The following is a 16,315-nucleotide window of genomic DNA, read 5'->3' on the forward strand; positions in this document are numbered from 1 at the left end:
CGCAAGTGGATGGTTACCATCCATAGCAGTGACTGAGCTAAGGTCCTGCTGGTAGTACAATGGCCATGTCATGTAGCAGGAGGGATGTGCTAAGTTTTGCAAGGTCCTTAAAAGACAGGACAACATCTTATTTGTTTTTGTTATTCAACCTATTAAATAAGCAACAGACTTTCAAAAAGTGGTGGCTGTCTGACTGTAGAATCATGAGGGCCATTTCACTAAGATATATAATTTCATTTTGTTTTAATGAGTTTTTTAATGTAGTGACCACATATTAGTATTTTATAAACAGTCAAATCATACAAATTTCAATGTATTTTAAAAAATTAAAGAAGGTATTAGAAGCAAAGGTGAATAATTTTAAATTTCAAATCAAAAGGAAAATCTAAATATGATTGAGAGGATTAAAAGACAAGGAAGAGTCCACAGGAAGATTAGATGCTGGGTGAGAAAAAGGGCCGGAGCTGATGCTGTAAGGACCCAGGACAGGGGTTGGAATGGTGAGGACACCATCACTGAGAAGAAGATGATGAAATGGACCAGGTTTAAAAGGAAATGTCTGGAGTTCAGGTTTGGATATGTTAAGCTTCATTTGTCAATGAGCCATCCTGCTGGAAAAGTCAGAGTTTGGGATAAAGGAAAGAGCCTGAGAATTGCAGGCATGAAATATGTTATTTTTAAAGTCAGCAGGTGAGCACAAATTCAGGAGAGAGAACAAAGGACGGATCCCAGGAGCATTCCAGTGTGAAGTGATGGTGAGAAAAGGGGAGACCAGCTGCACAGATTAAGAAGAAACTAGTGAAATATGAAAAAAAAAAAAATCCCAAAAGGATTTGGTGTGCTGGAAACGAGAACCAGGGAAAAGAAAGACAAAGAAGCAGGTAAATTAAAATGACAATAGAGAGTAAGAATATTCACATTTTCCCCGCTACTACTTTGATCCAGGTCTCAACTAAATTTTATTTTTTCTTTGCTTCCAGTATTTCCCAAATCGCTTTGCAGATCACCGCAGAGTTCATATTCCTAGTAAATCTTCTTGATATATTTATCTTACATTTAGGAAGCCTTGCACCAGGACAGGACTGTGCTCTTCAGCCTCGCTTCTATAGTTATCACTGATGTGCTCTCCAAGTTTCCAGGACAGTGTCTACTCCTCTGTACTCCTGGCAGGCCACATGTCCATCCTGAGAGAAATAGTTTGCTTCTTCCCAATTCTCAGTCTTTACCTTGGCTGCCACTTCCCTGTATAAGACTGTCCTTGAAACATGTCCTTGATTCATACATAATTCAAATTGTCTTATCCTGAGAGCATTATCTCTGTTTTAGGATTCCTTCAGGGTATCAAGGATAATGCAGGTTTCATAGTCAGTTCCCAATTCCATAAATAGAAATTGCATGACTATGCACAAAGTACCCAGGAGTCTTTTAAAAACATTTATTTGCTTAATTATGATTAATATTGCCAGGATTCTTTCCTACTCTATTTAGAAGAGGCAATATTTGCATGTGAAATTTTTATTTTTCCACTCTCCTGATATCTGCTTTTAGCTTCCATGTGTAAAATTTCATTCTATTTTAGGTTTACATCAGGAAATGAAGGTAATTTGCATAGTCAGGTAATATTGGAATTCCTGGGTGACCAGAATGAGGACTATATGCTGTACCAATTATAGCACCTTGGTAAATGGAACGTAATCAGCAACTCCCAAGAAACTTACTGTAGATGATCATTGCGAATTGTAAAGTCATGAAATTAAAAAACTGAGTGTACTTGGGTATTGTTTCATTGATGAAATGGAGGGCTCTCCTTTATTGCAAATAAGGCTTGGGACCTTTAGGATGAAAGGCATATATGAAACTCTCTCTCTCTCTCTCTCTCTCTCTCTCTCTCTCTCTCTCTCTATATATATATATATATATATATATATATATATATTCTAAAGGCCACTGGCCAATTCATCAAATATTGAATATGTGATTTGTTTTTTTTCTACTTTTGTTTTAAAAAAAAATATCCACAGCCTCTGGAATTGTTTTCCTCTTTTTTTTCTAGGATCAAACAGATAAGAGCATCACCATATCCATCTTCCTCGAGCTCCCTGCTGTGATTTACTGACCAGTCAATAGCTCACAACCCAGTGAAACTTAAAATTTTATAAGCAGCCACACAGATTCACCCCCGTTTACCAGACTCTTTAGCAGACTGATCCATAAGTAAATGATCATGATGTTTTTCTACAGTTTCTACTATGAAATAGGAAGTAACAAATTCCACCACCTTTCATTGGGAATCTAATATGCATGAGTACTGTGTAAAACCCCAGTATGTTAAAATTTATTCCACAATTTCTTTGGCTTCCCAGTATAGAAACAATTCGGTGACATACTTGGATTGGCAGAAAAGTCCATTCTGGCCAAGGAGACAAATCTTAGCTGAGTATGACGGTAAGGAGTCAGGGAACAAAAGCATCAAGCACAAAGGACATACTTAGATAAACTCCGCCTCTCACCTTCTCTGTGTCTTTGCATTGTAAATACACACTTACAATGGTGCTACCATTTCCTTGCAGAAAGTTCAATACTTAATTTTACCTTACTTCATCCTATCAGAGTACATAGTTGTTCAGAGAACATAGTTATAAAATACTTACCAAGTAGAATAAATAAAGTTGAAAGAGAAGAACACAAATGAATCACAGATTAAATACTAAGTATTTAAATTTCCGAGACCAGGCTCTACTTTTAGAATTAGACCTTTCTGGTGGAGTTTTGTAAAAATACACTCATTTTGTATCAGAATTTCGTAGTGTACATCACTTCCAGAAGAATTCTAGAGTAAGAAAAGAATGGTTTATATTACATTTACTTTATGAGTTGCTAAACATTTTGCTAGCTAATATAAAACAATGCAGTACTCACATGCCAATTTTGTTACTGAAGTAACTTAAGTAACATAAAGTAAGAGACTTCTGTCATATTTTTTAAAAGTGATGATGAGTATGTCACACAGTAAGGGATAATTACGCCCCATATTGAAATGTGGTTCTAGTTCTAAATGCCCTTAAGATTTTTTGCTCATTTATTTTTACTGAACCCTGCAACAGTAATATTGTATAATAAGAAATTCATAAAATTTAAGAGTCTTTAAAAAGTATTTCCTTAACTCTCCAACTAACTGATTAAAAGTTAAATTGGTGCCTGTGGTTACCAACATTGTAAGTGATAACACATTTGAAATTTAGAAATGTTTTAAGAAAAAATATACCTAATGAACACAGAAAATATCTGAGTGCAGAAAAAAGTGACTTTATAATTCACGTCTTCTCTAATGTTGGTCTATAGTATACACTTTTACACTTTCAGTATTTGTTTTTTGAGGTGCTTGAGATCAAGCCTGGGATCTTGTGCATACTGCGCAAATGCTGTACCCCTGAGCTATGGCTCTGGTCCTCAAACCCCAGTATTTCCAAGATGTGTTCAAAATCCCCACACTATATTTTATGCCAGAAATTATGGGTACTTCTGTCTCTACCAGCTCTAAGAAAGTCAAAATATAATAAGCAGATTCTCAGCATAATGTTTTTGTAAACCTGGGTTGACTCTTGCAGATAGAGTACCTAGGAGACATGGATGAAGGTTCTGATTCTGTCAATAACTTGTATGGTCAATAACATCCTGCTGCTTCTGAATGCCAGACGTTTACATTCCTACATCTCCCTTTTGTGCTACAAACAATGTGATCCTATTTACATCACCAACAACTGCATTTTAAACAAACAAACAAAAAAATCTCTAAATACAAACCTCTGAACTATACATCTTCCCAGGGACATAATGTATACTACTTTGTGATGAGAAAGAACCAGGAATTCATTATAAATTTTTCTTATTAAGTTACAAATTGAAGTGAAGGTAATTTTCTTAGTCATTTGTGAATAAAAGTAATACCCATAGAAATGGAAGCAATAAATGAACACATCAGGTCGAAGATTGTACATTCTGCCCAGCGTGCTGAAAATCACCACGTACAGAATGACAAGATCTTATGTGTAGACACTGCCTACCTCCTCTTCATTACCTATTTTCTCTTCATATATACTGGTAGTAAAAAAAACGAAATATAAATATGCAAAGGATCTAAAATATGTTTCAAGAAGAGGAACCAGCCAACTGCCAGTTAAAGTTTGACCTAGTTCTGTCCCTTTCACAGGCCCCATGCTTAGACAGACACTATTTTTAAATTACAGTGATATCAGTGCACCCGGCTCCTAATTCCTGCACTGAAACCAGAACACCCAGTCACCAGAATGTGACTGAATGTGCAGACAAGGAATCAGTGAAGGGACTAAGTTCAAAAGGAGGCCGTTATGGTCGGCCCTAATGAGGAGAGGCACAGGGATGGGCGAGACCACAGGGGACACAGCAAGGTGGCCATCTTGCAGCCGAGAAGAGGGTGCTCAAGGCAACCCACACACTGACCTGGGACTTCCAACCTCCAGAGCTGTGGACAGTAGACTGCATTGTTCTGCCACCCAGTGCATATTTTGTTAAAGCCCTACCAAACTAATACACCCTAGGGACAGCAGCATAGAGGCCTTAGGAATGACAGCTGGAGGCAGAGAGCCCGTGTTCCAGATTCCTAGAGTTTCCCTGGCAAAGAAATGAAGTCTCCAATCCTTTTCAATATTAATAAAACCTAAAGCACTATCTGTTGAGTAAAATGCACTTCTGTGGACTTTTGTGCCATTTATACAGAGAGAAGTGGTATACAGAGAGAAATCAATGAGTTACTTCAGTTTGAAATCAGATCACAAGTAACTTTAATCATCGATCAGGGGATTACACAGGTTTCTAAAGTTGAGTATTAAAGATATACATTGGAAAAGCTTAATATAAGCTCTAAAATAGCACTGCAGAGGGAATGAGGGGAAACACTGAAATTCACTGAAAGTAAGCGACAGTATAATCCATGCCCTACACGCACAAGCAGTGCTGGGGAAAAACTGATTAAGATCTTTGCACACCCTGAAATCATAATGGGTAGGTATATCACTAGCCGAGCTTAGCCTTGAATATTTATTTATTTATTAGTACTAAGGATTAAACCCAGGGCCTTGGCACTCAGCCACGTCTCCAATCCCCTTTTTTTATTTTGAGACAAGATCTTTTTAAGTTGCTAAGTTGTCTAAGTTGGTCTCAAATATGTGATCCTTGCTCCTCAGTAATATTTAAATATTTTAAGAGATGTATTTGTAGATTGGCAGATCTTTTCTTTTACTTTTTAAAAATGTTATTTTCTTTCTTTGAGTCATGCATGATATATATATACATATTTCTGTGGTGGGTTTAAAAGATTATTTTTGAGTTGCTTAAACAAGTTAACTCAAGATTTATCTTTACCTAGTCCCCTGTTAAGTGCCAGTATATCCGTCAGGATACAAAATTGTGCTTTAAAAATGTTTTTCTTTTTATTTAAATTACCCTCGTTTCTTCTAAATTATGTAGCTGGAAGCACATATCTGAGCCTAAGAGCTTTTACGATTGATGGCTGTTCTTAAACCAAACATAAGGCTTTACATATTTTACCGTCTCTCAAAAATTAACATTTCTTGCTTCAGAGAAATTATACTTTTAAAAAATTATGATACCTACATTAAGATGGTCAGTACTATGAAGATTATCAGTGTAAAAATAAATTGACAGTTGATGGGGCATGATATAAGTCGTGTCCCACCTCCCTTGAGGGCGCCTTCCACCCTCCTGAAGGCTGCTTCAGTGCTCTGAAGAAGCCCCTCTGGACGGAGGAGATGTCGAGGTTTGACAGAAATATATGGCAAAAGTTTACATTCTAAGAACAGCGCATCAAAGATGCACTGCCATTACCCCCCTCAGCATGCTCCCCTCACTTCAGACCACATTCCGCCACTCTGGCCACTTTCTGACGCAGTCCTGGAAGTCCTCTTTAGTGGGTGTCCTTAGTTGTGATGTCCTGGCGGCCTCCATATCCTGAAATGATTCAAAATACCTTTCACAGTCATTTTGACTTTGGAGAAGATCCAGAAGTTGTATGGTGCAAAGTCCAGTGTACAAGGTGGTTGACGACATGGGAGGTTTTTAAGAGCCTGCCTTCTTAGTGGAGGGCACTCAACCCTCCAGCATTCACCACACTTACCACATTTCATAAAGACATGAAAAAGAGGGCTTCAGAAATGCTTCTGGAAGTGGTAAGAACAATGCGATAAACGTGTCCCAAATGAGGGGGTGGTATTTTGATGGGGGTTAATAACAGTGTCCTTCACTGTAATAAACCTTAAAAATCGACACATTCATCACATATTTTGATCAAGTCTTGTATTAGATTTTTACAGTTGCTGTAACAAATTACCTCAGAGCTAATGAATTAAAACAAGACTTACTCTTTTACAGTTTTAGGAGTCAGAAGCCCAGATCTGTTTCACTGGGTTAAAGTCACAGTATTCAGCAGGGCTGGTACTGATTCCTTGAGAGGCTGAGAGGCAGTTAGGTCTCTAATTAGTAGAGTTTCTATCTCTTGACTCATGACCGCTTTCTCCAACTTCGAAGTTAGGGCTTTAGCAGCTCCCATTTCTCTCTGGTCACACTGCCACTCTTGTGGTCAGTTTCCACTGTCTTCCTCTCATCAGCATCCTTTTGATCAACTGGGCTCCCCTGAGTAATCTGAGATCCTCTCCCTATTGTAAAATCCTTAATGGCACCACAGTTGCAAGCCTACCTTGCCATACAAGATAGCCTTCACATGCTCCAAGGGTTGGGAAATGGACATATTTGAGGGGCCATTATTCATTCTACTACAGGTGACATAGGGAAGTTAGGCTGAGGTCAAACCTGAGAAAGCCTGCAGATGACACTTTCAGATAGTGACAGCATTTCTGTGGTAGTGTTCACTATGTGCCTACGATCACACCATTTTGGACGTTGTAAGGCATCAACTCATTTAATTTCTAGTCCTAGGAACAGGGCAGGAATGCCTTGGTACCCACTGAAATGTGTCTCAGCACATTGGGCATGTCACCGCCATGCCCTAGGCCATTCAACCCAAATAGCAGATCTAGGATTTATACCCACAGAAGCTGGTTTCATCACCTATGAGGTTGGCCACTCCCCTGTCATGCAGTTTCTGCTGCAAAGAGACACTGACAGGCAGTGCATCTTCATCTGAGAGCAGAGACTTTGGACTCCTGGGGTTAGGAAGTACTTGGTAGTTTTTTTTTTTTTTTTTTGTTTCCCACCTCGTGGCACAGCTGAGGAATCCACGATCTTTCTTGATATAAAAAATAAATTGAAATTGTGAAATTAAATGACATGCTCAAGGCTACATAACAGAGATGACAGAGCCACTGGAGGCATATGGTGCTTTTCACCTACCTAGTTTAAGGTGTCACTTGATCATGTGACATCATAGGCTGCACTGTGCCCCCAAAATTCCTATGGTAAAGTCCCAAGCTCTTGTCCCTCAGAGGGTGACCGTATTTGGAGACAGGCTCTTTAAAGAGGTCATTAAAGCTAAGTGAGTCCTATGGGAGGACCCTTATCCACAATAGCTGGTGTTCTATAAAGAGTGCCCAGCGATGGACATGCATGGAGGAAAGGCCATGTGAGGCCATGTGAGGACACGGGGACAGGCAGCCTTCCGCCAGCCAAGAAGAGCTCCCAGAGGACACCAAGCCTGATGACACCTTGGTCTGGGTCCCGTAGCCTCCAGAGTGATGAAAAAGTAAACCACATAGTCTGTGGTATTTCATTACTGCAGATCTAGCCAACTAACACACCCCGATGAATTACAGGCCTTTACACACTGCTAGCATGGAAGGTAGCTGGCCCATGATCTAGATTCCTGGAGTCTCCCAGAGGAAGATATAAAGCTTCTAAAATAATTTTTGATATTCATAAAAGCCCAAAGGAAAGTCCACAAAAAGGTGGTCTAACCAAAACTTCAAGTTTCATGTTTTTTTCTTTCCAGGTGGAATTATACTAAATCCATATGGTAGCACAAGCTGTCTCACATTAATCTGACACTTGTGATTAGGCATTTATGATTTTGAGCACTTAAAAATAGGAAAATTGTTTATCACTTAATAAGAAAGTTGATTGTTTGATAAAAACTCAGGCTTTTTGATGAAGACAGATTGAGTAGGAATCACTGCTCCAAGTTCCCAAGTTCTTTATTTGAATCTTGCAAGACCTAAGCTGCTTAATCCTCTTCATAGTTTTAGAGCTCTTTGGGAGGAATATAGAGCACATGACACAGCCTGAGTCATCTGTCACATGATGGGTGGTGAGCGCCACTGTTTTCAAACCTGGGAGTGTAGCTGACATTTGGTGAATGCTGTGTTAGGTTATTTTCCTGAAAGTCAGCAAAAAATGCAAACATCCCAATAAAACAAGAGACTAGACCTAGTTCTTGAACCTCATATATAAGCAAAATTTAAAAGCCAAGGCTTCAAATACAAACAGTTGAGTGTTAAGAACCTCAGTGAAAGGTATCTGAAAATCTGAAACGCAGTACTGTAAGGCAGAACTGTACATCTCATTTAAAAAATAACAGCAAAAGTATGAAGAACAGAAAATTCTATTAACAAGAGATTTTTATTAAATGCTTCATAATAAAATATTGAGCCCACTCTATCACGGTATACAGGTTGATGTTCTAATAAATAGCACAAGCAGCTGAGGGGAGCTCATGTTGGTATCACGGGGTGGAACTGTGGGGAGCTTCATGTACAAATATATCTTCCTCTGCTCTCCCATCACTGTACTGCTGTGTTCAGAGATGTTTAGGCTTTGGGAAAGACTCGTAATATTTCCTGAGTAATTCACTCAACAATTCTCAAAAAATATGTTACTTAATGGTACACATGACAGTTTCCAATGGATGTATCCATTTTAGTATTCAGCATCTCCAATAACTGAAAACTACAATTCTAAGTGTTCTATACCATAAGTCTTTGGAGTGGGCATAAGGCTCTCTAGCACAAGGTTAATTTCCAGGAAGCTTAGCAGGGACTACACTTTCTGGTGGAATGAGAAGGTGAGAAGAAATGTCAAGGGCAGCCCACTATTTTCCAAATAACAGGATCTAAGCCTATTGAAGGGGAATAAAGAGTGGGGATAAGTGGATTTTTGGATGGTAACAGATGACTGGAATAAAATATTGAGACACCTAACACCCTAACCAGCATAAAATTTGTCTTCACTCATTAGTCAACATTTTCTTCCAGCACATAATGACTTTAAGATAGCATTTCTACAAACTACATTGGCTCATTCATTTTGCAAGAATTATAATTCCGAATATCTAAAGTTATAGTAAATGGATTTTTAAAAATATTTATTCATTAATATGTCTGGCATTCTCAACTATGGCTCTTGACTTCATGGTTTCCTGGTTTAAAAAAAAACACTAAAACAAAACTCATGTTGAAAGAATACTATCTACCTACAGCTCATAGTAATATTCACTATCATCGTGCCAATCCTTATTACTGAGTTCCCATAGAACTAAACCAATCTGGCCAATTCACATTATTTAGATTTTTCTCCTTTATAGTAGTAATGTAACCAATTAAACAGTAAAACAATTTAAAGCAATTACTTAGAAAACTCCATTTTTAAGATGCTTTTACACTCAGTGATAATATATTGAGTACCTGGGCTGAATTTGGTACATACAGTCCACACTTTGGTACCCTGTTTCCCCTAATGAATCTTTCATTCTCTGACTATGACAACCAATGGGAAAATCTAAAAGTAAAGCAAAGTTTTAATTGCAATGCAAACATTTTTGTATTCACATCAGAAAAAAGAGATCATGCTTTCCAAAGATGGAAAAATAAAATCACAGCCTAAACATACAACCATCCCCATTACAGAATGAGGCAGCCAGTTCTAGTAACCCAGAGAGCATTCGTTTTAGAATGGTTACAACCAATGCCCGAAGATGGAAGCGCTGGTGAAAGTAGTTTTAAAATCTATCCCCTTGGAAAATGACATCTTTTACACGTTAAAACCTGGTTTCAGAAGTCCCTCGCTTCAGATTGTTACTCAAAAACTCGTCATGTTCAAAACTCAAGTTGTTATGAGATCTTGAAATCATAAGAAGCTTCTCCTTATTTGTAAAGTCCTTTTTGATGGCTGTTTGGGGCACAAGCAGCCTGTCCATCGGGTCCTCTTTGTTCTCCAGTTTCATGTAGCCTTTGCTGTTGCTCCGATCCAGCCGAGGCCAGCTGGGATGTTTCCGCTGTTCGGCTTGGACAGTTAGAGTGGAGGATCTGTCTAAGTCTAGGGATTTGGAGTGAGAGGAGAGCAGATGCAAGGATGTGTTGGATCCAAACTGTCTTCTGGCAGCTCCAGGTGACAAGAGCTGTCCAGCCCCAGGTCCAAGGGCCACAGAGGACTTGTACTGACTGGACAGTGACTCCCCAGTGGAATGATTCCTTGGGAGCCCCAAGCTGACGGGCTGGCAGGATTCAGCCTTGTTGGGCAGAGGGACCACAAGGGAGTCCATGGACAAATTCCTTGACCTGTCCTTGAGGTTATCAGCATCCTCAGTGATGTTGTCTATACTGGGCTCATCAATTACACAGTTATTCAGTTTGATCACGGGCAGCGTAAAAGCACTGATTGAGGAAGACACAATCGACTTGGTCTCGCATTTCTTGGAGCCGCTGCTCTTCTCCTCAGTCGTCTTGGGAGGAGGTGGATAAAGACCGAAGACAGACACAGAGCTGTCAGACAGCAAAGGGGGCATGAGATGGCCCAGACTCTTACTTTCGCTCAGCATGAGCTCGTCCTCTTCCACAGAGCTGTCCATCCGAAAGCTGCCCCGCAAACCTGAGAAAGAGGCCACCGTGTTGGCAGCCAGCCTGGAAGCACAGGAGCTCCCGTTCTGCTTCACTTCCTGCTCCCCCATCAAGCCAGCGTAGACACCATTTAGATGCTTCTGCTCCTTGATTCTCAGCGTGTGGATGTCAATGACCGTGGAGTAGATGTCCCTCATGTGTATGATTTTGGTCTCCTTGTCGCGGTTTTCATGCAGAATGGCATTCGCACAGATAAAAATGAAAATGCCAATCCCCATGGTGAAAGGGCCGAGCATTTTCATCTTATCAGAATGTAAATGCTGCTCAAAGAAGCGAACCACTACGCCACCCTGGTTGCGAATGACCTGGGTTTCGTTCGTCGACAGGGTTGTTTCAGCATCGATGAAATGTTCCTTCTGGGGCCAATACCCAAGGACAGCCATGGCGATCCCTATGATGGAGATCAGCACTCCTAAAATGAGGAAGAAACCAGATGGAGAGTAAAGCCGGATCTTGCCACGAACCACCACGACATCGGCCCGGGGCCGCCTCCGGACAGGTTTCTTCTCCTCGGCAGCGGCAGGAGAGGGGCTGAGGTTGACGTGGTGCTGGGATCGGGCAGAGTCTTGTCGTTTCAGGGCCGCCAGGCCAGTGATCACCCCGCCAGTGGCTATCATAGCTCGGCCTTTGTTCTGAAAACAAAGAAAACGGGTGATGATCAAAGTGTGTTCCTGCAGCAGGCTCACTGGTTCCGTTTAAGAACTGCTTAGGTGGGATTTCTGTTGCTACTGTTGTTTCATGCGATGAACCAGGGCAGAAAAATATGTCTTTAAAGGACACAGCTCTGACCGACATTTTGTTGATGGACTAATGGAAAATTGTGGAGATTTTAGTTTTGGGCTGAATGTTGTTAGTATTGGTGAAATGTGCGCTCAAGGTACCTTTTGTTTAAATAATTTTATTACATAAAGTAGTGGCCTAGGGATGACTCTATGTCTCTGTCTGTCTCTCTTTCTCTGTCACTCTAGTCCACATACATACACACACCATAATCATGGTTTTTTTTTTTTTTTTTTTTTTAATGGAAGAATAGAGTATTTAACAGGTCAAATACAAACCCCACACTTACAAAAAGCATGCACTCCAGCAATCTGGGCTTCCAGGCCCACTCTCGAGAAAGTCACCAGCGATCTCTTTGTGTCTCGTTCCCCGTCCCCATTTTCAGCTTTCTTATCTCTCTGCTCCTATGCATGTGACCACCCCTCCTCTCCTCTATCCTCCCCAGACTTGGATGACACTGAGTCCAGGTTCTACCCTGACCTCCCAGATGATTTTATTCCACTTGATTCTTTTCCCTGCACCTCAGTGTGAACCACCTCTCCCTCACAGACCCACCCTTGGCCACCTTCTCCTCTGCATTCATATCTACTACTCCTACACTTTCCACTACTTCCTTTATGCTGATGAGTCCCAAGTTTACATTGCAGCTCCTATCCTGAGTTTCAGCTTCACATTTTCAACTGCTCCTTGGAGGACACATGAATATCCATGCACCGCCAGCAAAGTTGAACTCAGCTTCCACCAGCTGTCCCTCCTGCCTTGTCTTACTCAGAATGGGGTCAGTTCCCAGGCGTGGCTCTTCACTGTTATCCTCCCCTTCCACTTCTCTCCACTTCCAAGCAGCTTCCACCTCTTATCTACCCCTCAGTTCCAATCCTGCTTTTCCCAGCCTAGTGCAACTTTTATTAACTCTGCACTGACTGTCAGAATAACTTCCTGACCTCCCAAAGTAACTCTTCCAATCTACACTTTTTCTTTTTTATAATCAAGTTATTAAGCACATAGCATAATAATTGTCCTATGACACACATCTGAGATACTTTAAAGTATCTCAGATACTCAGAGACATTCTAGACTACCTTAGTTTAATCTGGGGCTCCAGACCCACTCAGTTAACCTTATCTGCTTGCTTTAATTGCATACAACTGGAACCCAACTACAGCTTCGCCATCTGTACCCTACTCCATACTGCAACTTTGTTAAGAATGTTCCAGCTGTCCTGCCCAGATTGCTCCCCAGCCAGCTGCCATCTTTGCATCTTGACTTTTGGTCAGTCATTGATCCTCATAGTCCACTTCCTTTGCAAGATTCCCTCTGGATAACTCATCCCATATCCACCCAGGCTCTCATTCTTTAGAGCAATCAAACACATATTTTTATGGCACTTGACATACTATTGAGTTTTAATTTTTCCACATTTGTGGCCAAACATCAAATATAATTCATGTCTGATCATCAGAAACATTCACTATTGTGCCTTGCACAAGAACTATTTGCTAGAATTCTGAATAAAGGAGTCATTTTTTTCCCAGAATTTGCTGGATGACCATCATAATACTATATTCAATTTTTTACTAAAAACAATAGGAACATAATTAATTCCCCAACAGAAAGCTACATTTTATGAGTTGATAAAATATCTTATTTTATCCTGAATAATCCTCAAACTGCTAAGTTTGGTTGGTAGGGAAACAAAGGATATTTTAAGACCCACAAATTTCTGAGAGGGTGTTAAATCTCATCTTGCAGAATCAAGCTCTTCTTTTGAATTCCTACTTATTATGATTTCTGAATTGTGTTTAAATAACAGGGCTGTGGATGGTACACACAGTTATAGCAAGTTGGTGAATGAAGCCAGTCTTCAGTGGAATTATAACGAGGATTAAAAGAGTTTAAAGTTGGAAAAGCAAGCTAAATTGAAACCCATCACTCATCTATGAAATTTATCAGAGTATGCACACTACAGCTTAGACCTTTTTCAAAACTTGGTTAAAATGTAGTGTCAGCCTATGTTTTCTTGAAGCCAAACCAGTTCCAAATGTTGGAAGAAAATACTTAAATTAGATAGCACCCATCTAACCCAATTATTTCCATATGGTAGGATAAGGGTTTGCTCTGAAATCTTTCTGAATAGATGGATTTCAGAAAGAAAGGAAAACAAAGGCAAAAGCCTTTCGTTTGGTCGAGAAGCAACCACAATGAATTGCATTCCACACAATTCCAGTCCTCCAACATTTATTAAAACATTTTCTACTGGCAATGCCATTTTCCATTCCTGAGGTTGACAGAGGAAAGGGGGTTGGAACAGAAGAAAATATTTTAAGAATGATATGAGTATAGAAAGCTAGGATAGAGTGGGCTGCGGCTGGGCTTCTATGTAAGCCTGTACTGTAAGGAAATTGGGCTAGACAGGAAGAGGAAGCGGGGTAGTTTAACTGCAAAATTGTATAGAAAACGAGATCCAGAGCATTTCAAAAATAAGAAAAGAGAATAGGAAGAGTGAGGGAATCACAGTTTCTTCAGGGTGTCTTACTTGGCCAAGACTCCCATGAATCACCAAACTGAGGTCTGTTTCCAGGGCCCTCCTTTAATAGGATCCATAATACTCAGTGCTGGACAAGACCCTCTGTTATCTCTCACGGACCCAAACTAGCGCTCGAGGGAAGAGCAAAGGTGAACAAATCCAGTCACTGCTTCAAAAAGCTTGAAACCTAATGGAAGACCCAGTGCTGCTACCGAAGACAGAATGAGCTGATTTCCAGGATGGAAATTTCAGGCAGGAAGAACCTTCCCAGCAGGCTTCTTGTAGGAGGTAGCGTTTTCATGCTTATCACAGTGAATAATCAAGTTGGCATCCTTCCCAGTGATGGTCTAGAGAACTAACACAGGCTGGGCAGGGGAATGTAGCTTTCACATTCCTCTGCAGAGGAGCTGGAGTATGACACACATACTATTATCATTAGTTTGGGAAAATCAATCTCAACCAGTGGATGAATGCAATAGTGAGGGGCAGATATTGGGGAATTGCAAAGATACAGAGGCAGCTTCACTGAGGCCCAGAGAAACCATGAAATTGAAGGAGCGAGTGCACAGGCTTCAGTTTTGCTGTGCAGTGCCAGCTGGCCCAAAGTGTTCAGCATGTGTGGAGTCTGCCTGGATTGCTTCTAATATTTATACTGTGGAGCCACATGACCTCCATCCTGCATATACTTCTATCCCTGATTTGTTTTGTATGTGTTTTGGTTGTGGGGGCTGTAGTTGTTACCGAGCTTCCTTATTGCTCCTGAACTCTAACTAGAATCTCCCCTATGCACAACTCTTTTAGTGGACATCTCCAAACCTTCCCAAACTCTTCCCACAGGCCATTTCCAAAGGCTCTTGAACCACAGCAACAACCCCACTCCTGGTACCAAATTCTGTCATAGTTACTTTCTTCTCTCATAGTTGAGACCAAATACCTGATGTCCAAAGTTAGGAAAGGGAAAGTTTATTTCTTACAGGTTGGAGGTTTCAGTACATACTCAATTGGCTCCAAGGCAAAATGACACAGCTAGGGGGCAGTGGTTCATGGCTGCCCCTGCAGCAAAGTGCAAACACCAGGCAAGAGAGAAAAAAGCCACGCTTTCTTCCCACCATTACACTGTATACTGGCTCCACCCCTGGGAAGGTGTAGCACTCATACAACCAATCCAAGCACTAAACAATAAACCAATCACAAACCCTAGATCTGGCCGCCCATGACTGCATAAGGTTTGGTGGTATGAAGAATGTCACCTGAACGTAAACCATAACAGCTACAAAATGAATTCAAGGATAGCCTAAACTGCATAGTTAAACTCTGTCTCAAAAAGTAAAAAAGAAAAAAAAACTTAAAAAAGGAAAAAGAACAGCATTATCCATCGCATACTTCCTATGGTGAGGTACTGATCTAAGTGTTTTAGGTGCAAAAATAGCCTCACAATAACCCTGGAGGTGGTTCTAATAACGTGAACCCCTATTTTTCCAATGAGAAAGTTGAGGTTCTGAGTTTAGGTAACTTACTGAGTATCACATAGCTGGGGTGAGGGGTGGTTCCTGACGCCTGTGTTCATTTCTCCAATCAGAGTGACCATCTGAGGAAAGCCACAGAGCATGCATAAGACTGATGGCCTAACTTTGGGTGAGCATTGGCCTCTTCCATCTGTATAAATCCCTTTCGCTTTCTGCAGATGCAACCCTGAGAGGTCACTCACCCTTCCACTCTCCTCCTTTTTGGTATCACCCTTGGCAGGAAAGACAGAGGACTCATTTCCTTAACAATCCAGCTGAAGAGCTTTATAACATTTCATCTTGTGAACTTGGGTAGAGTCTGTACTTACCGACCTCTTTGGAGTCTGTTTTCCCAAAATTGTGTTGTGCTTCCCAGTTGTTGTTCCTCTGCATGTATTGTAAACCTAGCCTCCAATGCTTTGCCAAAACTTTTGAAAGTTGATAAAAACACACTGAGCAAAGCCTTGTGCTGTTCTACTCCAGACAGCCTCCTTGGTGGGCACTGTTTACCAGTTCACATATTCACTCACACAATTCATAAACACAGATACCTCATATTGCAGTCAGTAAAAAAGGCTCAACACCGGTTTCCTGGCCTGAAGATCAGA

General features: G+C 40.6%; 1 protein-coding gene across 2 annotated transcripts in view; it reads right to left on the reverse strand.

The window, feature by feature from the left end:
- Nucleotides 1–8,606: 8,606 nt before the first annotated feature.
- Nucleotides 8,607–16,315, reverse strand: part of Tmem200a (transmembrane protein 200A) — a 72,076-nt gene continuing 64,367 nt past the window's right edge. For both annotated transcript variants that reach the window (XM_063232865.1, XM_063232866.1), the window contains exon 2: nt 8,607–11,530. In XM_063232865.1, the coding sequence (XP_063088935.1) occupies nt 10,040–11,515 (1,476 nt within the window). In that variant the 5' untranslated portion in view covers nt 11,516–11,530 and the 3' untranslated portion in view covers nt 8,607–10,039. The remainder of the gene's footprint in view (nt 11,531–16,315) is intronic.

This window comes from Cavia porcellus, unplaced genomic scaffold, assembly GCF_034190915.1.
Source record: "Cavia porcellus strain 051 isolate PalLab524CR breed Dunkin Hartley unplaced genomic scaffold, mCavPor4.1 scaffold_22, whole genome shotgun sequence".
In the NCBI taxonomy this organism is placed as follows: domain Eukaryota; kingdom Metazoa; phylum Chordata; class Mammalia; order Rodentia; family Caviidae; genus Cavia; species Cavia porcellus.